Consider the following 24,957-nt stretch of genomic DNA (forward strand, 5'->3'; position numbering starts at 1 on the left):
CTTCTGATAGCAGAAGAAAAAAATACATAGTCAATGGGTTACTCAAATTTAATTAATTAATTTCTAACCTCACTTTTTTGCTTCAAGAGAAGTTGTGTTCATGTCAAACCAAAGCTAAAGTTCAACCAAGGCTGTTTCCATCCATTCTAACACAGAACATTGCTCTAGGACGGTAATCCCTTCCCATCAGTTATCACTAGAGTGGGGAGCGGGGAGGAACTGTCTTTTTGAGGAGGAAGTGGTCCTGAGGTGGACAGTTCCAGAGTCTGAAATAAGCAGGATCAAAGCATGAGGAGAGGAGAAAGGGACTGGAGAGAGGCTGGTGGGCCTGCCATGAAGATGACCTGTGGTCAGTATCCAGCCCATGAGACAGAGGTTCCCACTTTTGCATTAGATTGTAGCTTCATTCTTTTGCATTAGATCCTTCCCATCATACTCAGCTGACTGCTAGCAACTGGACAGCCAGTTGTATAGCTCTGCATTCCTTACTCTCTTCTCCCCAAAACAGCAGTTCATTTCATTGTGCCAGGGCAGACAGGGAGGACAATACGCCTTCTATTCACAATACTTGATCATCAATTGCCTGGTGTCTTAGCTCCACTTAGTATTAGATGCTCAAAGCAGTTTGCATGCATTATCTCAATAATCCTTAAAACAAACTGGTGAGCTAGCTAGCATTATTAGCCTATGCTGCAGATGAATTTATAAAACTTTGGTTCCATAAACCAGATGTAGTGAATATTTACACAGCTAAAAGCTGTGGCATGCATTTTATTTGTCTTGGTGGGTTTCATTTGTTAAGTTCATGGAATTAGCAAGGGTTCCCTCTGCTGATCATCCATGTTCTTTGTGATGCCTGAAATAAATGGAAATGTCACTTGGCTACAGTGGGAAAGCACAAAAAGTGGTCTTCTCTGCATTTCTGTGTTCCTCTAGTTGAAAGTATTATGAAAACGTTCAGCTTTCAAAATGTTCTTTTTGACATGTCAATCCAGCACATATACCATTATTTCCATTTCACAGAAGGAAACTGATGTTAAAAAATAGTGAGTACTGATATAGCTAAGTTGGCATATATTAAACATTTATTTATTTTTTAGTTCAGCAATGGATCATACTGTCTCTGGTAGTAGCATTCCCATTCCAAAAATTAATTTGTTGAGTTTAGGAACTGTTTATGTGAATATAGTTCTGGATCAGCAACTCCGTAGATGGTTATTGACCTTTCTCTTCTCTCTCGTGTTGAGAACAGCAGGGAGTTGGATGTGGCACCACTAGAGCTGGATCAGCAGCATTGTTCGTGGTTATAGCCACTGTGGATTTAAATCAGCATTTAGTAATTATTCTTTGTACTGCTCTTTGCTTGTTTGATGGCTTGGTATTTCCTTAGTTGTTGTTAATTTACCTATCCTAGCTAATAAATAATAAGCATTCCTTAGAGGTTTATGTGCATGGATCTGTGTGTGTGTGTGTGTGTGTATTTGCTTGTTTATTTATTTGCTTTAACATTTTATTACTCCGCTCATTTTCCCAGAAGAGATCCCAAAGCAATGTCCAATAAAATAACAATACCAAAACCATTAAGGCATTAAAAGCAAAACAAATAAAAATTTTGCATTAAAAATAAATCTCAGAAAGTATTTTAAAAACCTGACAAAGCAGGGGCAGATAGGAAAGTTTTCACCCAGTGCCAAATCGGAGAGCATCATTTCTAGGGAGAAAGTTCCAGATTAACGGTTCCATAACCAAAAAGGCTCCATAACCAAAAACCAAATAACCCTTAGTTGTTACCCACCTTATTTCTATAGGACATCTGGGGAAATTACTGTAGCATAATATAAATTCAGGTTCACGTGGGAAGATGAAGCTGTACAACTTCCTGTGTTAGAAGCTGCATGTTGAATTGTTCTTGAAAGGGATTGGGAACTTGTGTTGCTCTTTAAAAACTGGTGTCATGTACCCCATATTCCCAAACTCATTTGGCAATCTAGCTGCTGTGTTTTACACCAAATTCAGTTTCCAAATTTCTTTCAGTGACAGCTCCATGTGCAATACATGTCATCCGAAAGGGATATTACAAGAGACTGTGCCACTGTGGAGAGAGGCCATCTCTGTCCAGGTCACTGTCAATGTTCCAGCTTAAGCTGATGTACATAAAGAGCTTGAGCAATTAATGTCAACGCTGAATCTGATAGCATATCAAAACTGCAAAGCAGGTCTTTCAGAGGTAGTACATACCTGTTCAGAACAGGTTGGACACTATAACTCAAGTCAGAAGAACCCACCAACAATATATCCACCTTGCCTGGATTGAGCTTCAGTTTATGTTGGGAATCTGAGGTGAGATACCCACGTAGCGAAAGTTGACCCCAGTTTCAGTCACCACACAGAGGCAGCTTAAGGTCCAAATAGTTTACTGTTGCAGAAAATATAACTTCAGCAGTACAGTTCCAGATGTTGATATATACATAACAGCTTGTATGAGTGCAGATACAGATACAAGCAGACTTTTTTCAACCGGAACTCCTCTCACGTGGGCAACAGTGCCATAATAAGAGAACAAGGGACTCATTCATGGTGGATTCCAGTACCTCTTTTTCTAGAAAAATAACATTGTATACAAGTATGAAGTATTTCTATTGCTCCAGCAATTCAAGATGACTCAAGCTTCTCAGTACTGACCCTGATACAGTTTTTTGTTGTTGTTTTTTTAATAATATTTATTAGAAATTTCCAATTACAACAGAATAAAAAAAACAAAACATCCGAATTTAAAATCTTATTTTCAGTAGCATCTTTCCAGGACTTCCCCTCCCCTCCCCCTCTTGTATTCCAATTCTTACAAATAAATTCAGCAAGTTCTTATCCCAGATTTTGAACTTATTATCATTAGCCCAGTTTTAAAAATATTTTCCCATCCCCTAAAATCGACCTGTTCCCTTCCACGCGTTCCCCCCTTTGATACACAATACAGATTAAAATAATCAAATATAATTAATTAGGATAAAATTATAAAATATAATTAAAATAATCAAATATAATTTTACGCCCTTTGGATTCCAAATTTCCCTCCCCCCTTTCCCAATTGCGTTCCCAATGTTCATCAACGTCTGATGTCTTCCTGGAGCTCCCACATCTATCTAGACCATAGTCCTTTACCAGTCATCTTTAATTTGGAATGTCCAATCTTGGAAGGAGTCTATCTCAAAAAGGCCCATTTCTTCCATCCAGATTTTTATATTTAGGAGTAAAAACTCCAATTTTATTTCTTTAGACCTTTCAAATCTGGATGTCCCAAATGTTCCCACTTCCAACTTTATCCAATTCTTGTTGTTCTTGTTGTTCTTGTTGATCTCTCTCCTCCTTTTTTTTTTTTTCCTGCTCTCCTGCACAAATGTTCTAATTCCAAAAGCTTCTAATCCCTCTGCAGAGGCTCTGTTATTCAGGAACAAAACATTATGCCAAGTCCCTTCCATTCTTCAATAGATAAATCTATTGTCTCCTTTAGTGTGTAGACCTCTGTAGACAAAATAGTGTTCCATTTCTGCAGTTTCCCAGGAGATAAAAAGTTCTATTCAGATTCCAAGCCAACAATACTTGTAATATCCCTCAGCTCCTCTAGGTGGATTGCAATAACTCAGTTCCCTTCCAGATCACGCCCACCAGTCAAAATAACTTGTTATTCCTTGTTTTAAACAATTTGTATCCAATTTATAACAAATGTAACCGGCAAAGTCCTCGTAACAAAGTTCTCATTTTTGTTCTTCCGATTTGACAGCTCTTTGACAGCTGTCAAAACCTCTCTTTCTCTTCTCCCGGCGCTCTCACAAATCGCTCCCAGGATTCGGGGGGGGGGGGTGTTTTTTAGTTCAATTCCACTTTTCTCCTCCAGCTCAGTCTTATAATTTTCCATCGCGAAGTTAGTAACTTTGTCAACATAGGGTTGCACTCGATCTTAGTTGTCAAATCCATTACTTTAACTCCTCTACAACAGGGGGGGGGCTGACTTCCTTTTTGCGCCTCCCCCGCTCGCTCCGAATTTTTTAAAAATTTATCCCCCTTTTTAGTCCAGGTTCCAATTACTCACGGGTTATTCTTTTAAGTCCAAATTTTCAATAGAAGAAGTCAGCGCTCTCCGTCGAATGGCATGCGGCTTCGCTCGGCAGGGGAAGCGGAGGACTCAAAGCACACACCCCCCGGTCACCCGTTCCGCAGCCTTTAAAAAGGCTCCTTCGCGTGGTCGGGGGGGCGCAAAAGATGCCAGCCGAGTCACCATGTCCATGGGTTTCAGCGCCCATGGTTTTTGAGGGTCCCCGCGTCGCCGGCGCGGTAGGACCCAGCCCCTGCCGGGCAGGCTCTCTCCGGAGCTCGGAGGGAGTCCGCCATTCGGCGATGGCGCCAACCCGGAAGTCACCTGATACAGTTTTTTGGTCTTAGTTCAGCATACAGTGGTGCCTCGCAAGACGAAAAGAATCCGTTCCGCGAGTCTCTTCGTCTAGCGTTTTTTTCGTCTTGCGAAGCAAGCCCATTGACGGCTTAGCGGATTAGCGCTATTAGCGGTTTAGCGGCATATCGGCTTAGCTGATAAGCGGCTTAGCAGCTTAGAAAAAGGGGGGGAAAGAAAAAACCCGCAGGAACTCGCAAGACATTTTCGTCTTGCGAAGCAAGCCCATAGGAAATTCGTTTTGCGAAGCACCTCCAAAACGGAAAACTCTTTCGTCTAGCGAGTTTTCCGTCTTGCGAGGCATCCGTCTTGCGGGGCACCACTGTATTACTGATTCCAGACACGGTCAGCATCTGTATAGCTTTACCTGAATTTGATGAGAAGTAGAAGCAGGAACATAAAAAGATGCCTGATACTCAATTAGCACAGAATCTACTACTCTTGAAGCAACACCTCTCCAGGGCTTTGGACAGGAGGCTTTTCCAGTGCTACTGGAAATGCCAGGTACTTAACCTGCAAGCTTTTGCATGAAAACAATGCACTTTTCCTCCAAGCCACAGCCCCTCCCCCAAAAGAATAAAGAAAGAACATATGAAGCTGCCTTATACCAGGCTATTTGACCAATTAGCCTGGTGGTGTCTTCTCCAGCTAGTAGCAATCATCCAGGGTCCCAGGCAGAAAGGTATCCCCCATTGTTTGTTTCCCGATCCTTTTAACTAGAGACCCCAGGATTGAGCATGGACCTATCTTCATGTAAAGCACATGGAGTTATGGTCCCTCCATGAACTGAGTGTCATCAGCAGACTGGTGTCCAAGCTGGGACAACCGATCTCAGTGATCACGGGTAGGAGGAGGAGTTACGCTAAGACCAGACCATGTCATTACAGAGGAGGCAGGTTTAGTCGTTGTCTGAGGACTATTCCTGCCTCCGGGTCTGGTCCTGACCGGATGGATACTAGAATCAGCAAGGGATACCCACATGACCTGAAAGTGTTGCTGTGCAATGCCAGGTCAATGATTCATAAGACCACTGCCATCCATGACTTGATCATGGATGGAGGATTTGATCTGGCATGTGTAACAGAGACTTGGTTGGATGAAGCAGATGGGCCTGCCCTTGCCGCTGCTTGCCCACCAGGTTTCTCTTACGCACAGCAACCCAGGTCATGTGGGCGGGGAGGGGGGGTTGCAGTGATTTTTAGGAAGTCATTAGTCTGCACCAGGCGTCCTATTGGGAAGACCCAGTTTTCTGAGTGCATGTTCTGGAAGTTGGGCAATAGGGGCAGTACAGGATTCCTACTGGTGTACCGACCTCCCCGCTGCACCAAGGATTCCCTGCCCGAGCTGCTTCAGGTCGTGGCGGATATGCTCCTGGAGACACCTAGCCTGGTTGTCCTGGGGGATTTTAACATCCATGCCGACACGACCTTACAAGGGGCCGCTCGGGACTTCGTGGAAAGCATGGCCTCCATGGGGCTGTCCCTGAATAAGTCTGGCCCAACTCATAGCCACGGACATGCCTTAGACTTGGTGTTTACCTCTACGGATGCTGGTGATCTGACATTAACTAAAAGTGAAACAAAAGAAGTGCCATGGTCAGATCACTTCCTGGTGCAACTGGACTTCTCCGCAACCCTTCCCCTCCGCAGGGAGGTGGGACCGATTCGGATGGTCCGCCCCTGCCACTTAATGGATCCAATTGGCTTCCAGAGAGTGGTAGGGGATGCTCTATCCCAAGTTGATGGCCTTTCAGCTGATTCCCTGGTGGCCCGCTGGAATGCGGAGTTAACCAGGGCTATTGACTGTCTGGCTCCGAAGCGCCCTCTCCGATTGCATGGAGCCCGGACAGCCCCGTGGTTTTCCCCGGAGCTGAGGGTGATGAAACAATCGTTGAGACGGCTAGAGCGCCGGTGGCGGAAAACTCATTCTGAATCAGACCGGACACGGGTTAGAGCTCAACGTCGAGCCTACCAAGTGGCAATGGCGACGGCGAAGAGGGCCTTCTTCACCGCCTCCATTGCATCTGCAGAAAACAGCAGCAGGAGACTTTTTCAGGTGGTTCGCAATCTATCAGAACCACCTGTACCAATGGGGCCTGGTAGGGACCCCAAGATCTCCTGCAATGCTTTTGCAAAGTTTTTTGCAGATAAAATCGCTCAGATTCAGAAGGAGGTAGACTCCACCGTGGGAGCAGGGCCAGGGCGGGAGAGTGCTAGAGTTCTGTCTGGTCCTGTTACATGGGATCAATTCCAATCTGTTACCTCCGAGGATGTGGACAGGCTGCTTGGACGAGTGAAACCGACCACCTGTCTCCTTGATCCTTGCCCATCCTGGCTGATAAAAGCGAGCCGGGAAGGGCTGGGCGATGGGCTTTGCGGGGTGGTGAACGCTTCCCTCCATGAGGGAGCCTTCCCAGACCCGCTGAAAGAGGCGGTCATTAAACCGCTTCTTAAAAAAACATCTTTAGACCCGGCCAATTTGGCCAACTATCGCCCAGTCTCAAATCTGCCATTCTTGGGCAAGGTGATTGAGCGGGTGGTTGCTGAACAACTCCAAGCACGCCTGGAGGAAACGGACCATTTGGATCCCTTCCAATCGGGATTCAGGCCTCACCATGGGACTGAAACTGCCTTGGTCGCGCTGGTTGATGATCTCCGGCGGGCTAGGGACAAAGGTGAGAGCTGTTTCCTAGTTCTGCTGGATCTCTCAGCGGCCTTTGACACCATCGACCATAACATCCTTCTGGACCGTCTAGAGGGGCTGGGAGCTGGGGGCACTGTTATACAGTGGTTCCGCTCCTTCCTCCTGGGCCGTGTCCAGAAGGTGGTGGTGGGGGATGAATGTTCAGACCCCTGGGCTCTCACTTGTGGGGTGCCTCAGGGTTCTGTCCTCTCCCCCATGCTTTTTAATATCTATATGAAGCCGCTGGGAGAGATCATCAGGGGGTTTGGACTGGGTGTTCATCAGTATGCAGATGACACCCAGCTCTACCTCTCCTTTAAATCAGAACCAGTGAAGGCGGTGAAGGTCCTGTGTGAGTGCCTGGAGGCGGTTGGAGGTTGGATGGCGGCTAACAGATTGAGGTTGAATCCTGACAAGACAGAAGTACTGTTTTTGGGGGACAGGAGGCGGGCAGGTGTGGAGGATTCCCTGGTCCTGAATGGGGTAACTGTGCCCCTGAAGGACCAGGTACGCAGCCTGGGAGTCATTTTGGACTCACAGCTGTCCATGGAGGCGCAGATTAACTCTGTGTCCAGGGCAGCTGTCTACCAGCTCCACCTGGTACGCAGGCTAAGACCCTACCTCCCCGCGGACTGTCTCGCCAGAGTGGTGCATGCTCTAGTTATCTCACGCTTGGACTACTGCAATGCGCTCTACGTGGGGCTACCTTTGAAGGTGACCCGGAAACTGCAATTAATCCAGAATGCGGCAGCTAGACTGGTGACTGGGAGTGGCCGCCGGGACCACATAACACCGGTTCTGAGAGATCTGCATTGGCTCCCAGTACGTTTCCGAGCACAATTCAAAGTGTTGGTGCTGACCTTTAAAGCCCTAAACGGCCTCGGTCCTGTATACCTGAAGGAGCGTCTCCACCCCCATCGTTCAGCCCGGACACTGAGATCCAGCGCCGAGGGCCTTCTGGCGGTTCCCTCATTGCGAGAAGTGAGGTTACAGGGAACCAGACAGAGGGCCTTCTCGGTAGTGGCGCCCGCCCTGTGGAACGCCCTCCCATCAGATGTCAAAGAGATAAAGAATTACCTGACGTTCAGAAGACATCTTAAGGCAGCCCTGTTCAGGGATGTTTTTAATATGTAATGCTGTATTGTTTTTAATACTGATTGGGAGCCGCCCAGAGTGGCTGGGGAAACTCAGCCAGATGGGCGGGGTATAAATAATAAATTATTATTATTATATTATTACTAGAGGCGATTGGACTCTCCAACTCCACCTGTCTCTGGGTTTTGGACTTTTTGTCAGAACGTTCTCAGAGGGTTAGAGTAGGGTCACATATGTCCACAGCCCTTAGCCTTAACACCGGCTCACCACAGGGTTGTGTGTTGAGTCCCCTGCTCTATACTCTCTATACGTATGATTGTACAGCCATTTATTCCAGCAACAAAATCATCAAGTTTGCTGATGACACTACGGTGGTGGGGCTCATTTCAGGAGGGGATGAGTCCGCCTATCGGGACGAGGTGGAGCGGCTTTGTGCTTGGTGTGGAGAGAACAATCTGGCTCTTAATACGGCTAAGACCAAGGAATTGGTGGTGGATTACAGGAAAAAAAAGGCGGACATTCAGCCCTTGTATATCAACGGGGAACGGGTGGAGAGGGTGGCGGAATTCAGGTTTTTGGGAGTGACTATCGATCAGGGCATGACTTGGAGCGCAAATACCACTGCTCTGGTGAAGAAGGCCCAGCAGAGAATTTATTTCCTCAGACTTTTAAAGAAGAACAATCTGAGTGAGAGACTGCTGGTGTCCTTCTACCGAGGCTCCATAGAGAGCATTCTCACATACTGTATTTGTGCCTGGTTCTCCAGCTGTACAGCTAGGAAGAGGAAGGTGCTCCAGAAGGTCATAACCACAGCCCAAAGGATTATTGGTCATCCCCTCCCATCTTTAGAAGAACTGTACGGTTCCCGTTGTCTTAGGAAAGCAAACAATATCCTGCAGGATGCATCTCACCCGGGACACAGTCTGTTTGTACTACTGCCTTCTGGCAGGAGATACAGAAACATCAAGTCAAGGACAAATAGACTGAAAAATAGTTTCTATCCAAGAGCTGTGGCCTTCTTAAATGCAGTAACTCGATAGTGTGACCTGGGAGTTTGATGGGTGTGGGTGTGGGTGTGGCTGGAATGTGGTTTGTTTGGTTGTTGTTGTTGTTTTGCTTTTGTTGTTTTTAAGGGATGGCATCCAATTTCGTTGCACTTGTGCAATGTTGCACTTGTGTAATGACAATAAAGAATCTATCTATCTATCTATAATCCATTGACTACAAGATTTTGCTTGGACCTCACTTCAGAAAAGAACAAGATTTTTGTCTGAAGCACTTTGGAAACGGTCTGATTTAGCTTCAAAAGGGCTGCCTTTACAGTTTGGGGATTTTTCTTTTCTTTTTAAGATTCACTTAATCTTCCCTATTGTTTTATGGTGTTTTGTTTGAAAATAGCATACATGAGAGAAGAACCCCCAGATAAAAAACCTGCCTAATTGTAGACAAATGGGCATGGATTTTGATACTAGGCTCCTTTAAGTTCTTGTTGGGGGTGAACTAAAAAGGATTTGCTTCTCTCCCTGTGGTTTTATGGACAGTAATTTTGTTATGAAAATAAGCATGCATTACCTCTAGGAAGGTAAAGTGCAGGTATGGCGGGTGGGGATGAATGTTTGGGGGGGGGGGAGACAGCTTCAGTCTTGTGTTCTTTTCATTTGGCACCAAATGTCACAAGAACAAAGTGCAAAGCTGATTCCACAGGAATGGATCTGTGGGCATGGGGCACTCAGGCAGAATGATGAGGATGTCCAGTATTTTCTAGAAACAGAAGTAGCAAAGTGATACAGTACTTCAACATCCTTTCCCCAAAGTCTTGGCAAAACCATTCCCTCTGATTAGTCACAAAAGAGCTCTTCCTCTCCCCACCCCAACATTATTCTTATATTACATACTTGGGGCAAAGTGTTTCAAATTTTGCAGACATGTGGTCTGCACAGGTGTGTTTTTTTAAAAAAACACACTGGAATCTGCAGAGCACCTCAAAAGTGCTTCAGATGTCCTCTCTTCAGTTTGGTGTGACCTGTTTTTAGTCAGGCAAGCTTCTAATCTGTCTGCGACAGCCCCACTTAGATTTAGGATTTGTCCAAATACTTTGTACACCCCGGATGATATTCATGACATCACTCATCAGTTTTGTGTAAATGTTAAATAGTGCTGCGGACAAAATAAGAGCCCTGTGGTGCACCATAATATAATGGCTATGGCGGCAGTAGACTTCCATCACAAATCCTGGAAACAGCAGGCCAATGAGGAGTGGAACCACTGGAACACAGAATTCCTGTTCCCCATCCCAGATAGCCACTCCACAAGGATACTGTGCAGGATACTGTGATCAGTGGTTACAAAGGCTGCTGGAAGAGCCAGGAAAACTAGCAGAGTCATTCTTCTGGCAAAGGTTATCTAGTGACCAAACCCAGTCCATGCCAAATCTAGTTCTGAAGCTGTACTGATAGGAATCCAGATTATGTGTTATCTCAGAGTCCCTATCTACTCAGGCACCTTGTCCAAGAAGGATATATTAGAGATTGACCAGCTGATAGAACAATCTTCCTTAGCAGAGGTCTCCTTCAAGCTCTTCAGGAATGATTACTTCTGTACTCTGGTGGTCAGCCCTGCCATACTAGACGAGCAGGTAGGTGGGTTGACTAAACTCTTCCAGGTGCCTAGTGCACATCATTGGGACTTAGCAACTGAAATCCTTCCAGCAACACCTGATTGCACAATCTAGACACATTTACAGACTGTACTGTAGGCAACGTGGCATTTAAAGACACTACAGATGTAAGCAATTTTAAACTTCAAAATTCATTTACATCACAGCAGATGGCATAAATGTATACATTTAGGCACAAGCCAGTTAAAGCTAAACACTTAGAATTACAGTTGCTTTCAGTGGAAGGTTATGCATAAGTGTTTGCAATGTACTGACAATCCAGCTTGTATTCTGAAACCTTTCTTGCAGCCTTTGTAATTTTCCCTTCTAGTCTTGTTCAAGTAAGAGAGGACTCTCAGCACCTGCCCATTCCATTTCACATGTGGCTTTTCTCATGAAAGTGGCTTCTTGTGTAAGACAGATTCTTCATCCAAGACCACTGACTGTCTTTTTGTGGAGGTATCAGAACCACTTTCAAACCTCTGGGTTAGTCACTAAGTTTTGCAAAGCATAAACCTTTCCCATTATTTTTACCCATTTCATCTCACCTCTATGAATTCCATTATACCTTTAAAAAATTATGTTTTGCTTAATTCTTATTAAGAGAGTGCTTGGATATCATTGTGCAAGATCCCATGCAGGGTAGTATTTTTCTCCCCCAGATTTCTTCCTGCCCTTCAGGTTTAGCCTCTTAACTTACAGCCATCTGAATAAAGCCTTCTGGTTTCCTCAACAACTATCCACAACTTACTTTTTAAAACTGTGAACATGTTTTGGACACTGTTGGTTCCCCTTATAGCTCAGTTTCCAGCAGACAGATACTGATGTCGCAGTACTAGACCCAGTCCCTGTTCCTAGATACTTAGCTGGCATGTTAGTCCTGCTAACTTGAACATCTGTGTGGTTACTTACAAAATATGTCACATGAGTGGCAGCAGGTGTCTGGCAAAGCCTTTGTGTGTGGCCTGAAGGGTGGGGGGCATCTATCTAAACTCCTGTTGGTGGCTGCTGTTTCTGCTGCAGCCAAAGGCATACACCCAAATACATAGCCTACATTAACAGATCACGTTTCACTTTAAGTTGTGAAATAGCAGGGTGTGGCACAGATTAAATACGTTTTTGAGATAACTAGGAAAGTGAGGCAAATGTACAAGTCAGTTATTTGGGGGAAGGGAGAGGGTGACATGTACAAACAATTCAGAGTGCACAGTGTAAAGTTTACTTACTGTTATTATTTTGACTGGCACACACATAATTTCATTCAAGGGCTGCCGGGGGAGTTGGGAGGGGGGATGACAAACTTTGATTAGTTAAAAGCAGCAGCAAGGTCTGAAGGGAGTGTTCGAAAGAGTTGGGAGCCATAGAGAGGTGACTATAACTCCTCTAGCAATTTCAGACTATTCTTCTATAGCAGGACAAAAGCCTTTTCTTTTGCTTCCCGTGTTCAAAGAGACATTTGTCTCGAGACTTTGCAGCTGTGGGCCGTGGGGATGCTTGTTTGAAGATACCCCCTTGTAGGCGAGAGGAGAGTCGGCACACCGAACAGTAGTGTAGTATCTTATACTTTTTCTCCCCCTCCCTTTCCCTCTCTTATGCTTTTATTTCTCCTCCTTCTACTCCTCCTCCTCTCTACCATGTGCATTTTTTAATAAGACGAAGAATGTGGAGGCAACGTTTTCAAGGCAAGGGGAAATTTCCTGTTTTTCTTTCCTGTTTGTTTAATAAAGTGTGCCATTGACTTTTAAAAACTGCAGCGACTTTTGTTACAAGCGAGTAATTCAAGGCAACGCTTGGCTTGCTTCTTGATGCACTTTTTATATACTGCTGGAGAAGATGTTTAAATCCTTTTCGTTTTTTTAAAAAGAAGACGGCGACGAAGATGAAGCTGTGTGGCGTAGGCAAGTGAGATTAATAAGAATTAAGCAAATGGCTTCTTCTGCTTTTGTTTCAGTGAGATAGTACCAGCCGTCTTGCAGCCACACAAAGGCTGCCATTTACCAGGGAGTCCTCCCTAATTCTCTTGGCAGGGGTGCCATTGGAATCGGATACAAGTGGGTGGCAATGGGGAGGAGCTGCAAAAGAGGACAAGCAGGCTTTGTGTATTTTTAAAAAATGCAACAAAAGCACTTTATACATTGAGCTGGGTGCAACAAGCTGTGCAGCTTGTGAGTGGGATGGAGTAGTTTTGAGATCTCAGTGTACATAGAAAGCCTCCCCCCCCCTTTCCTTAAAAGCTCTCCACTGAAACATTGGCTAAACTCCACAGAGAGCTGAAAAAGCCAGAAAATATTTATTGAACAATGCTTCTGACAACTGGCTTGATATTTGAAAGCTTTGGAAAGAGAAAACAGACAATCTTAATTTTGAAAACAGTTCTGGGGCACCTTGTTGATATTCTGGTCAGAAAATTGGATTCGGTTTCCTTCCTATTGTACACACCCTTCTTTATTGGCACTTAGTTCCCGTTGAATAGAATGGTAGGCTTTTATTCCTCTGGCCCTTTCTCTGATTTGCTTTCTGTACATACAAAAACATGTAGTTTATCATCTCTCATTGTTTTACTTTCTAAAATGCTGCACTTTCTTTGATTCATGTCCCAGACAAATGTGGTCTAAAATGATGGTTGCAGAAGCAAGATGCATGGTTTCACAATATAAACAAAGCTGATAGAAGAAAGAGTGGCTTGCTACCTTTTTAAATTGCTACCTGATTTAAGCATTTCTATTTAGAAGATGAAGTAATTTGTTTTTGGTCCTTTGTGTTATCAATGAAGCATTTGCTACAGGAGCAACCATGGTGCACTTCATATATCATTTGAAACTATTCATTTTCATTTTTTTTCACCAATTCTAACCCCTGGGCTTAGGTTTTGATACAGTATTAACAGGCATGAAAGCCTTCAAACTATCATTTATATTTTTAAAAGATTTGTATAGCTAGAGCTTGTATATCTGTGTTTGCAGGGAAGGTGTGGCAAGAGGTCTGCTATTTTAATCATACTGTTAGGGCTGGGGGTCTTTGCAACACGTTGTGTTGCATGGTTTTGGGGGCTGCAATCAGTTCATGCTCTGTACTGAAAAGCAATTACTGGCACATCCTGTTCTCCTATTGCTCCCGTTCCAAAGTTTTGTTTCTGTCAAGTTGAAGTAATTGATTTCATCCAGTTGCTCTAAGCTGGAAAGTAAGAGGGAGAAATCTTTCTTAAATATTTTAGTCACATTTCCCACTAATGTTTATCTTTAGTCTTAAAAAAAAAAAATCAATGCAGGGGCTTGGCATTGTTTAAAAAGCTTAGGTCATCGGCACTCTCAAACCTGCTATAGGAAAGAAGGTATTTCTCTTGCCTTGCTTAAAATCACTTATTTAATTGGGCAATAAAATTTGAGATAACTGCCTTTGGTGCTTGGCATTTTATGGTTTCAAGAAGCAGGCACCGACCCTAACTGTATTGTTGCTAGTAAATGTTTCCTGCTTTCCTAAGGAACTAAGCTCTGATTACAAATTATTGAGGAACATAGGAAGTGATACACAGTGTATAAACTGGCAGCCACAGTCTGAAGCCATTGTCCTGGTAGGGAATCTAGCTTCAATTATCCTCTGATTTGCTTCCCCATTCTGCCTTTGACAGTAACAAGGCGAGGCTGTCATTAAGTGATATTCTCAATCCTGGAGACTGTGCACCAGAGTCAAAGTACAGTCGGAGCGCTTTATTCAACTAGGAAGAAAGGTTAGTCGGGACAAAGCATAGCCATTCAGCTCTGGATTGTAAGCCTTACAGTTTTATGTGACCACTCCCCCCTTTTATCCTGGTTATCTGCTTAGGGCAAGCTTCTTTCACTTATCCAAATCATCTCAGCACTCGGCCATGCATACTGTGACACAGTTGCACTTCCATCTGGATACAGATGCATCACAGTCATACCTCTTGTGACATTTCCCTCCCGTTAAAACTTTTCAGGTTGCGTCCCATGGCGACCCGGAAGTACCGGAAAGGGTTACTTCCGGGTTTCGCCGCATGCGCAGACGCTCAAAATGACGCCATGCGCAGAAGCGGCGAATCGCAACCCGCACATGCGCAGATGCAGGGGAAGGGAAGCCTCCCTTTGCTCTTCTTCTTCTTCAGGGGTGGGCTCCTTCTCTACCCACCCCACTCCCCCAGCAAGGTCTCTAGGGGTTGTAAAGCAAGCCAGACCATTTAGCAGAGACTCCATTCATTCCAGCAGCTGGCCATCACCCACTCCAAGCCTTGCGAAAAATATAATCACCATTACTACTACTACTACTACTACTACTACCCTCCACCCATAGATATCAGGGTGGCTCACAGCCTGAAACTAGGGTACTAAGCACATGCTAAAAACTAGAACAAAGGCAAACCAAGCCAGCAACCCTCCTTCTCCCTTATTTGTGAAACAAGCCTGTTAATTGCCTATCCAACTAAAAACAAAGGCACTGAAGCTTTTTGAGATCAATGCAAGCTAAAAAGCATTGCAGGGGGTTGGGCTAGATGACCCGCAGGGTCCCTTCCAATTCTCCTTTTTTTCTGAAAAACACACGCACAACCCAACTGTGGTCCCTCTGCAGTCCTCACCCCAAGCAACTGTGTGTGAGACTTGCTCCCCAGAAAGTGCGTCTTGTCTTGCTACCTGTGGTTTTTGGTCTCTTGTCAGCCCCCTCCCCCCAATCTATTCATATTCCTTTCTCCCTAATCTCCAATATTACATTTTTCTCTGGTTGAGACTTAAAACAGAAAGCCCTAATTCCCAACTGTGTTTCTTGCTGCAGTCCTACTGTCTACTCAGAAGTAAGGTCCTATTTGATTCAGCAGGGCTTACTCTCAGGTAAGTGCAGTTAGGGCTGCAGCCTTTTTGACCCAAGTTTTGGGTCCTTTTTAGGTTCAAAATGTCACTGCTTTACACCCACACCCACCCACCCCCCACAATATTCGAAAACGTCGGCTTTGTACTTAAACACAAATTGGCCGGGAACTTCATTGTCTGTGTCTTTATTAATTTATTTAAAGAACAACAAACTGGTGATTGCTTTAACTTTTTGATATGTAGTGATTTGAATCATGAGGATGAATTAGAAGAACTGCTGAGTCTTGAGCGAGTCTTGCTTTGGAATTGAGGACGTCATTAGATTTTCTTCTGCCTTTTCATTTCATTTTGTTTTAAGGGCTAGTTAGAGATAATATGTAAGTGTGGTGTCAGCTCCCAAAAAGGGTCAACAACTCTGGGGAACCTTTCCTAAAAAAAGGCCGACAACTCTGGGAAACGGGGGGGGGGGGGGGACACCAGAGGGATCTTTGCACTACAGCGCCGGATATGCTTAAGATGGCCCTGGTCAGAAGGCCCTCAGAACTGGACCTCAGTGTCTGGGCTGAACAATGTGGCTAGAGAGGCTTCTTCAGGTATACTAAATGCACAAGACAAGAGCTGGGTTAAATTTCTCCTTAAATCCTCAAGCCTTAACTTCTCAAAAGCCACTCCAATGCATTTCAGTGCCATAAGCACCTGTCTGCTCCCTTTTACCTCCATTTTACTCTGCTACTTTCCACACCTGTGAACCCCTTGCTACCACTTTCCAAATAGCTCCCTCTCAGTCAAATTGGCCAGCAGCCCTGAAAGGCAGTTGGGGCGTCTAGGGGGTGGCACAGATACCCATTGTAAGCCCTGCATCCAAGACAGGATTCTCATTTGTTCTATGTGTGGATCATCCTGTAATCCTGAAACGTTACACAGGTTAATTAAAACTCATTTCACTTAAGACCACTCTGTGATCTGGCATATTGTCCTTGTTTTTCCTGTCAACATCCATATGCTATATATTGAGCTAATATGATATCTATTACATAGCACCCTAAATAGAAGCACAAATGCAGTATTCTTTTTTCTTTGGCATCAGTTTTGTTGCTCTTTACCTTAGATGTTGCCCTTTTCTGGGCACAAGTGTTTATTTGGTCTTCATTTGGCATTCGGTCCAACTAAGTTAGATCATAGCTGTCAACTTTTCCTTTTTCTTGCGAGGAATCTTATTCAGAATAAGGGAATTTCCCTTTAAAAAAGGGAAACGTTGACAGCTATGAGTTAGATGCTGGGGTGCTGTCTCAAATGCTGCAAGCCAAGGATCTCTGTTTTAGCCTTTAATTCATGGGGCAGCCCAGAACTTCCATACCCACTGCTCAGGCTTGCATCCTGGAGAGGTCTCTTCACAGTGCTAACACAGCGAAAACAACTCAGGAGGCAGCAGTTGCGAGTTACCGGGCATTTTCACAGTGACTCTAAGAACATCTTTAATATCTATCTAACGCACAAGTAGAGAACTTGGTCCTTCCACATGCTGTTGGACTACAGCTCTCACCATTCCTGGCCATTAGATATGCTAGTTGGACTCCAATGATACTTGGAAGGCCACAGGTTCCCCTGCCCTGGTCTGAGGTATCACTTCTCTGTACTTTAAAACAATAAGGGAAGCATAAGAGGCTTACGTATTTACAGATAAATGTAGCAATTTGTTTTAATAGAACAGGAAATTCAGTTAGTATTTGTCTTAACATTTTGATGACTTGTAGGATTGCATGACATAGCTTGTTATGTATTTATAACTTCCCTGTTAACTTAAACCATTCTATAAATACTCTTTTTCTTTTTTTCTTTTTTACTTTAGCACAGGAAAATCAAAGAGAGTGATTTTAAACAATCCAGTGTTTTATCAAAGGGAGTAATCTTAAATCACTCTTCTATAAAAATTTAGGAAGTCCCAGGCTTAACAGGGAAGTAATTCTAAAGCAATTAATGACGTATTCGAGTACTTAGATAGAGTTGCAGATAATTCAATAGCATGTGTTGTAACTGAACTGTGGCCCTGAGTCTTTAAGAGAGAGAAAAACTAGTAAGATAACGCTAAGTTTCTTTGTCAGAAAAGCATCCCTCAGGGCAGCACTTTCAAAAGTGGCTTTTACTGTTTGAAGTTACTGGCCTATATCACACAGAGCCCCAGCTGTTTGTGTGCATGTTGAGAAGTGTGCTCTGAATGTCAGTATTCATCGCGGTTTGTGGGCCACATCTAAAAAGTACAATGCATGCCTCAAGCTGAGGCCCAAAGAGGTATTGAGGTAAGCTCTGGCTTATAACCCCCTCCCCCGCAGGATTCTTGCTGTTGCTGTTGTTGGTGTTTTTCCCTTTCCTTGCAACACCAAACCCTCATGCTACCTCAAAAACTGTTTATGAAACCTCTTCTCTGCTTCAGAAACAGCATCCCATGCGGTAGGCCCAACAAAAATTCCTCAAGTAAAATAATAGGGAAATAATGTGGTGCATTTTGAATCAAATAATACCTCAAAGCTACTGGGCTTCAGTTCTTCACAGAGTTGTGTGAAATCAGATTGCTGTCTACTTGGTGATGATGGTGTTTTAGATGTAGTGTTTAATGATATTTTGGGTTAGAATATAGCCTTTGTCCCATTTAAAGGACCTGGTCACTCATCTCCTCTGGGAATAAAGAGGTGTCTTTTCCACTTTGCTCTCCATTTTTCTAGGGGTCCTTTGTTTTTCCTCCCCTTAGAAACAAGGGGATGTTACACTACAATCTGTGTTTTGGGAGCACCTGAAACTGTAGCATTGTTGATGCTACTTGGGCTCAGTGCCTGGGTGGTAAATATAAAGAGCTCCATGCAGTTGTCACTGGTGGTCAGACTGCAGAAGGCAGGGAGATCCAACAGTAGGCAAAGTCACAGCCCCACTCCCTGGACTTATTGTAAGTAAGAATGCAAGTGGAGGGACAGGGCAGGCTGAGGCTGGTTGAGGCCATGTGCCATTTGCCCTAATAGACCAACCTCCACTGGCTCCATGTTGCCCTCCTGTACATGGAAGCACCACGTATAAGATTGCACTGCAAACTGTCCAAATGTTGATTCAGGTAGAGGTACAATAAAGAAACCGCAAGTTAAGCTCGGAATACCTTCTCAAGTAGCATCCTGATTCTTTTATAAAGCCAATACTGCTTACTACAGTTTCAGATGAACCCATGTGGCAATCAGGGGTACAATTAAGTTGGTTTAACACTTATGCTCCATTTGGTTCCAGGTATTCGCCCGCAAATAATGAATGGCCCTATGCATCCTCGTCCATTGGTGGCTTTACTAGATGGAAGGGATTGTACAGTGGAGATGCCAATTTTGAAGGACTTGGCTACTGTTGCATTCTGTGATGCGCAATCAACTCAGGAAATCCACGAAAAGGTAAAGAAAATGGTTTTGTAGACTGACCTAATGAGGGAGAGTATGGCTGTCTAGTTTTGAATCCATTTCAGGTTCAGTTCCCCTTACCTGTACACTGCTTTATAGAGTAAAAATGACTAAATTTTGTAATAAAGCAGTTTTGGATTACAAGAGGTGTCTTGGAGCCAAATTTGTGATTGTGTGTGTTTGTTGGTTTACTCTATCTTTTCCTCTTTGTATTGCTGTGTACGTTTCCGAGCACAATTCAAAGTGTTGGTGCTGACCTTTAAAGCCCTAAACGGCCTCGGTCCAGTATACCTGAAGGAGCGTCTCCACCCCCATCATTCTGCCCGGACGCTGAGGTCCAGTGCCGAGGGCCTTCTGGCGGTTCCCTCATTGTGAGAAGCAAAGCTACAGGGAACCAGGCAGAGGGCCTTCTCGGTGGTGGCGCCCGCCCTGTGGAACGCCCTTCCAGCAGATGTCAAAGCGATAAACAACTACCTGACATTCAGAAGACATCTTAAGGCAGCCCTGTTCAGGGAAGTTTTTAACGTGTGATATTTTACTGTATTTTTGCTTTCTATGGAAGCCGCCCAGAGTGGCTGGGGAGGCCCAGCCAGATGGGCAGGGTATAAATAATAAATTATTATTATTATTATTATTATTATTATTATTATTATTATTATTTTGATTAACAGAACTAACTGTGGATACACCTGAAATGCGAATTCCTGATCTAAAGTTTCTTTGATGGCACCTGTCTAGGATTTTATGACCATGTTGGTTACTTAGGCAAAATCAATCTCTTGGATTCAAAAATTGACTGATCTTGTTAGATAGGCTTTAAAATAGGTGGGTAAGAGGGGAAAAGGTTAATGTAAACAATCTGCCTGGTCCAGGTGCTGTGTTCCTTGTGTTCACTGTACTTGCAAACAGTGTGTGTTCATGAAGAACAGATTTAGCTATTCTGCCCCAATTGATTTTCTTAAATGATACAAAATCAATAGGCGAAAGCAAAGGAATTAATGTATAAAAGATCAAACATACTTGGATTTCATGAAAACATTAGATAACTGTCTTTCAGTAACCTTTTGAACCTGGATTGGCTAGGGACCCCATGAGGTAGAGGGGGTAAATGACTGAAGTAATAGAAATGAAGCCTTGTCAAAAGTGTCAAAATATGCAGCTTGAAAAGGCAAGCTAAGGTCCAAACTAGATACTATATGTACGCACATGGATCCTTCTTCCAACAGCCCCTTTTAAACTAGCTTTGGGAGGGGGAGATTAGGAACAGAAAAGCAACGCACTAGGGTTGTCCCCCCTCCCCCAAACTGGTCCCCTGCCAGGACTCTCCTCCCCACAGATTTCCACGTGTGTGTGCGCTTTTGGGGGGAGTATCAGCAGAACATTTTGAATTTTTGTGTCTGAAACATCTTGTTTGGCCTTAAGGTAGCTACAATGTCATCCTGAATATATTTGGGAACAGCGCTTTCTTTAGGTTTTTAATTCAAGGACATCCACAGCTTCTATTTCGGTTATTCTGCTTCATTGCTAATTGTACTGTATATGTGAAGTTTCTATTACATATTTGTATTATATTTTTATTTGCAGTGTTTTTGTTTTATCTTTTCAGGGAATATTTTGTTTTCCTTTATTGTATTTTTGTTTTTAGCCTTCATCTGTAATGTTTTATTTTGAGATTTTGTGTGGAGTGTATGAGGTGCTATGGGAGAGGCAGTATCTCTGCTGGGGGACACGTCATGCTCCTTGTCCGCCAGAAGTCTTCCCCCTGCACTGAGCTCTTGTCTGTGGCTCCTAGAAGCTGTTGGCTTGCACTTCCGGGATAGCGCGAACGGGTAATGGCGGATTCCCTCCGAGCCCCGGAGGGAATCGGCTCCGTCGAGGACGGGTCTTGCCGTGCCGGCGACACGGGGACCCTTAAAAACCGCAAGCGCGGAAGCTTGCGGACCTGGTAACTCGGTGGGCACCTCAAGCGCCCTCCCCGACCCGCGAAGAGCCTTTTTAAAGGCTGCGGAGTGGACTGGGGAGCGGCGTGGTGCTGAGAGTTCAGCGCTACCTCGGCGGAGCGAAGCCGCGAGCCATGACTGTAGAGCGCCGTCTTTCTTCCTGAAATTGGGACTGAAAAAAAGCAACCCGTGAGTAGAAGGAAATTTTGGCACTAAAAGTTTTTATTCCGGAATTCGAGTACGATCGGGGGACGTGTCAAAAAGGAAGTCCACACTCCCCCCCCCCCCACCAAAAGACTTAAAGTAAGGAGAGGAACACTAAGTCGGAAAAACTGTGGTGTTTAAAGAAAAAGCTTTCATAAATTGGATTAAAAAGTTAATTGTGCTGGAGTGAAGAGAGGGGAATTTCAGAGGTTTTTTTTCTTTTGTTTTCTCTGGCTGACCCCCCCCCCCGAACCCGGGCAGCGCCCTGTGTGTGAACCTGAGAGAAAGAATAAGGAGTTTGACAGCTGTCAAAAGAGCTGTCAAACGGATAGTTAAAACCTGGAACTGTGCTACAAATATATTTTTGGATTAAAAGTGTTACATTAAATTCACTGGAAACAAACTAATTTTGAACAACAAAGTAACGGACTGTTGGAAAAGAACCATGATGGAAATCCCCCTGGAGGGAACTAAAGACATTGCAATGGCGGCTGAAGGAAAATTACTGGCAGAGATAAAAAAAATGTTTTTTTGGGTGGGAGCTCTGCAAGAACAGAGCTCGGCTATGAGTGAACAATTGATGACCTTCAATCTTAAACTAAGCAACTCTGTTGATGGAATTAACCGGACGGAAAAAGAACCTGCAGCTGCAGAAGAAGAGATAACTTTAGAACTGGGGGAAAAAGAAGAAGGAGAAGAGGGAGTTCAGGAGGAAGAGAGTAATCAAAAGTCTGTAACTTTTGGGAACAAAAGAAATGAAGAAGACAACCAAAGGATTACAAATCTGCAAAGAAAGATGGAAGTCCCTGGAATAACTGGAATATCGAGCTATAAAAGAATGAACAAGTTTGATGGGGACTTATTCGTTAAGCTGCAACAGGGGAGATTTGTTGATCCTGGACAGAAACTGTTTCTGTTTGATTTGGAAGGAGGAAAATTTGAGGAACTGGGGACAGAATTCCTCCGAGAAGAGAAGACCAACAAAAAGGACTATAAACAAAATTGGTGGAAAGAGACTAATTGGGGCCTAAGGGCCTCCGATGTGAGAAATCCGGGTTAAAAATATGGGAAGGGGCAAAAACCGGGGTAGGGGAGGGAGGGGAGTGTAGGGTGGTAAGACTCTGGGATCTAGAACTGGAATATTATGATTTTTGGTTCAATATATGATTTTTGGTTTAATATAAAGACCGAGGAATTTGTGGGAGAGAAATTAGGCCGACCTTAGAGAAAGGATTCAATTTGGGATATGATAAGTAAAAATGGAAAAATGACAAATTTTAAGAAAGATACGAACAATATTTAAGAGAAATGAACAAATAACTTGCTGAGATACTTAATGAAACTGGAAGGTGGGTAGGGGGGTGTGGGGAAGTCACTGAAAGAAGGTAATGAATGTAAGATTATGAAATTACAGATGTTTTGGTTTGTGTTTGTTTTATATGTGTGTGTTTGTCTGAAAAAGCTGAAAACCCAATAAAATTTTTTTTTTTAAAAAAAAATAGAAGCTGTTGGCTTGCGACAGTGGCCACACCCCAAAAATGGCTTTGACTGGCCAGCTAAACCAGGTGAAGGTAGCCAATGGATCTCAAAACCCCTGCATGCAAAGGCGGATTGAGCAGACGTGGGTCCAGCTGTCAAGAAGACAGTTTCTACACATGCCGTAGAGAGAAATGAGGGGCAGATGGGAAAGCAGATATACTCATTTGTGAGAAAGGCTTTGGCAGTAAACCCTGAGGAGCAATCCATACCCACTGCCTTACAAGACATCTTCAGGGAGAAAAAGTTAAGGATTAAACCCTACACAAATGCATAGTGGAGTCCCTAAGGTGATTGGATAGTGTCTTGAATACCTCCTTCCAGCAACTCCTGCAGCCAAGCTGGTGCCAAATGTGTTGCTTTCCTTTCCTTCGGACCACATCAGTGTGGCCCAAAGGGGAGTCTTGTTATCCGGGCAGCCCAAGACCTCCATTCACACTGCCAGGCTTGTGCCTTGTGAGAGGTCACTTTGGTGCTTCAGATGCAGCAAAATCCATTTGACGTTTTAAGATAGGTTGCAAAGTGCTTAGAATTTTTTAAATCTTTTTTGGAACTGCAAACTGGCATAAAAATCATTTCAATAAATAAATAGACTAAACAAAACAAAACAAAAAAGGTTGCAGAATGCCACTTAGAGCCTGTTTAGATCATTAGAATGTGGTATATCCTTACCTTGACTTGTAAAAGCTGTTTCTATTTCCTGTATTAGTAGTTTTACTAATCACATAATATAAAATCTGTAGAATTTGGCATTCACTTCTCAAAAGATAATATCTGATTGTGTCCATCCATGAGTGGATGACTTCTGCTCATGCAATGGGACTTGCCTTCCTCTCACCCCCCTTGCAGCCTTCATATCCCCCAAAAATCTGATTCAGAAGGGGTCTCAACCCTCTTGAACAGTTTTGGAACATGTGTGGGATGCTATAGGAGAGAAAAGAGGCAGGGAGTTCCTGCTGCAGAAACCAAAATCTGTTCACGTGATGTTGGATATCACCCCTTATCTAATTCTCATTTTATTGAGACAGGAATACATATGTCTGATTCATAGAATTGTAGAGTTGGAAGAGATTCCAAGAGTCATCTAGCCCAACCCCCCACAGTGCAGGAATCTCCTGCACACAGTCCCCCATCCAGTTTGAAACCACACTGGACCCTGCTTAGCTTTGTAAATGTGCTCCAAGACTCCTGTTCCTCTCTCTTTTCCATCTTCCTCTCTCCACTGGCCAAGATTACTGGCTTTGGGAATCCCAGTCATCCTAGTCTTTCTTTCTTGTACTACTCTTTTCCTTCCCACAAGTGCATATGTAATTTTATTTTTATACCCCCTTTCTATAGTTCAGACATGCTCAAGGCAGCTTGCAACATGAAGGAAATTACATAATTACAAGCATAACTAAATTAGTCATAAACAATAAATAAAACATCAAAAGTAAACAACCAAATTAAACAATTTCCACATAAACCGTAAGATCTCAAATAAAGATACAAAAATTAATATCAATGGCAGTAACAACCCATCCCCCTCAACAGAACTTCCTAAACAATACCCCAGCCTGTTCATCAGGCTCAGCTTTTGTAGTTGGAGTCAGTCAGGGCCCCACCCTCCCAGGTCAGGTGGAAAAGGCCTGAAAGGCAGGAAGCAGGTCTTCCAGGATTCCAAATTCTCTGAAAAAAATGGATCTTAGGAGTGTAATAAACAATTCTGTATGATATCTTTGTTCCAGAACACTATGTCTGTTTGTTTTGGATTATTTATAAATCTCTAAACACTACAAAATACCGCAGTGGTGTACAATAAAAAATACAACATATCAGTGGATATCTTTGCACAAAGAAGTGTTGACCTGAAAAGTTGTTCACCCTGAATGCCATGTAGAAAGAGATACTTCTGGGTGAGCAGAAGGCTTGAAACCTAAGTCTCCTAGAAATGAAGATAAAGGGGAGGAGGAGAGGGGAGAATGACAAGATCAAAAATGACTGGGTGGAGGTGGCAGGCAAATCCTTAGAAGGCTTACTGTCATTCATCGCTCAGCCTGTCCTTATAATGCTCCTGACCTAAGGAATTATCCCTTGGTAGGGCAGCCTTCAGCGCTAGTTTAAATAATCAGCAGTAAATAGCCTGGTCAATACAAATGTAGAGCTGTATCCA

The 24,957-nt window shown here is 43.8% G+C and overlaps 1 protein-coding gene across 10 annotated transcripts in view; it reads left to right on the top strand.

Annotated features, from left to right (window-relative positions):
* The window catches only part of CTBP2 (C-terminal binding protein 2), a 214,878-nt gene that overhangs the window by 169,914 nt on the left and 20,007 nt on the right, over positions 1–24,957 (top strand). For 8 of the 10 annotated variants that reach the window (XR_014156904.1, XR_014156905.1, XM_081863176.1 and 5 more), the window contains one exon: positions 18,965–19,119. Coding sequence is in view for 8 of the 10 variants with exons in the window: in XM_081863176.1 (XP_081719302.1) it covers positions 18,965–19,119 (155 nt within the window). In the remaining 2 variants the exon portion in view is untranslated. Of the gene's footprint in view, positions 1–4,926; positions 4,949–12,576; positions 12,776–18,964; positions 19,120–24,957 lie in introns of those variants that run through there. The other 2 variants (XM_081863179.1, XM_081863178.1) reach the window with 2 other exon arrangements.

The sequence above is a fragment of the Podarcis erhardii genome (genome assembly GCF_964252035.2).
Source record: "Podarcis erhardii genome assembly, chromosome: 5".
In the NCBI taxonomy this organism is placed as follows: Eukaryota; Metazoa; Chordata; class Lepidosauria; order Squamata; family Lacertidae; genus Podarcis; species Podarcis erhardii.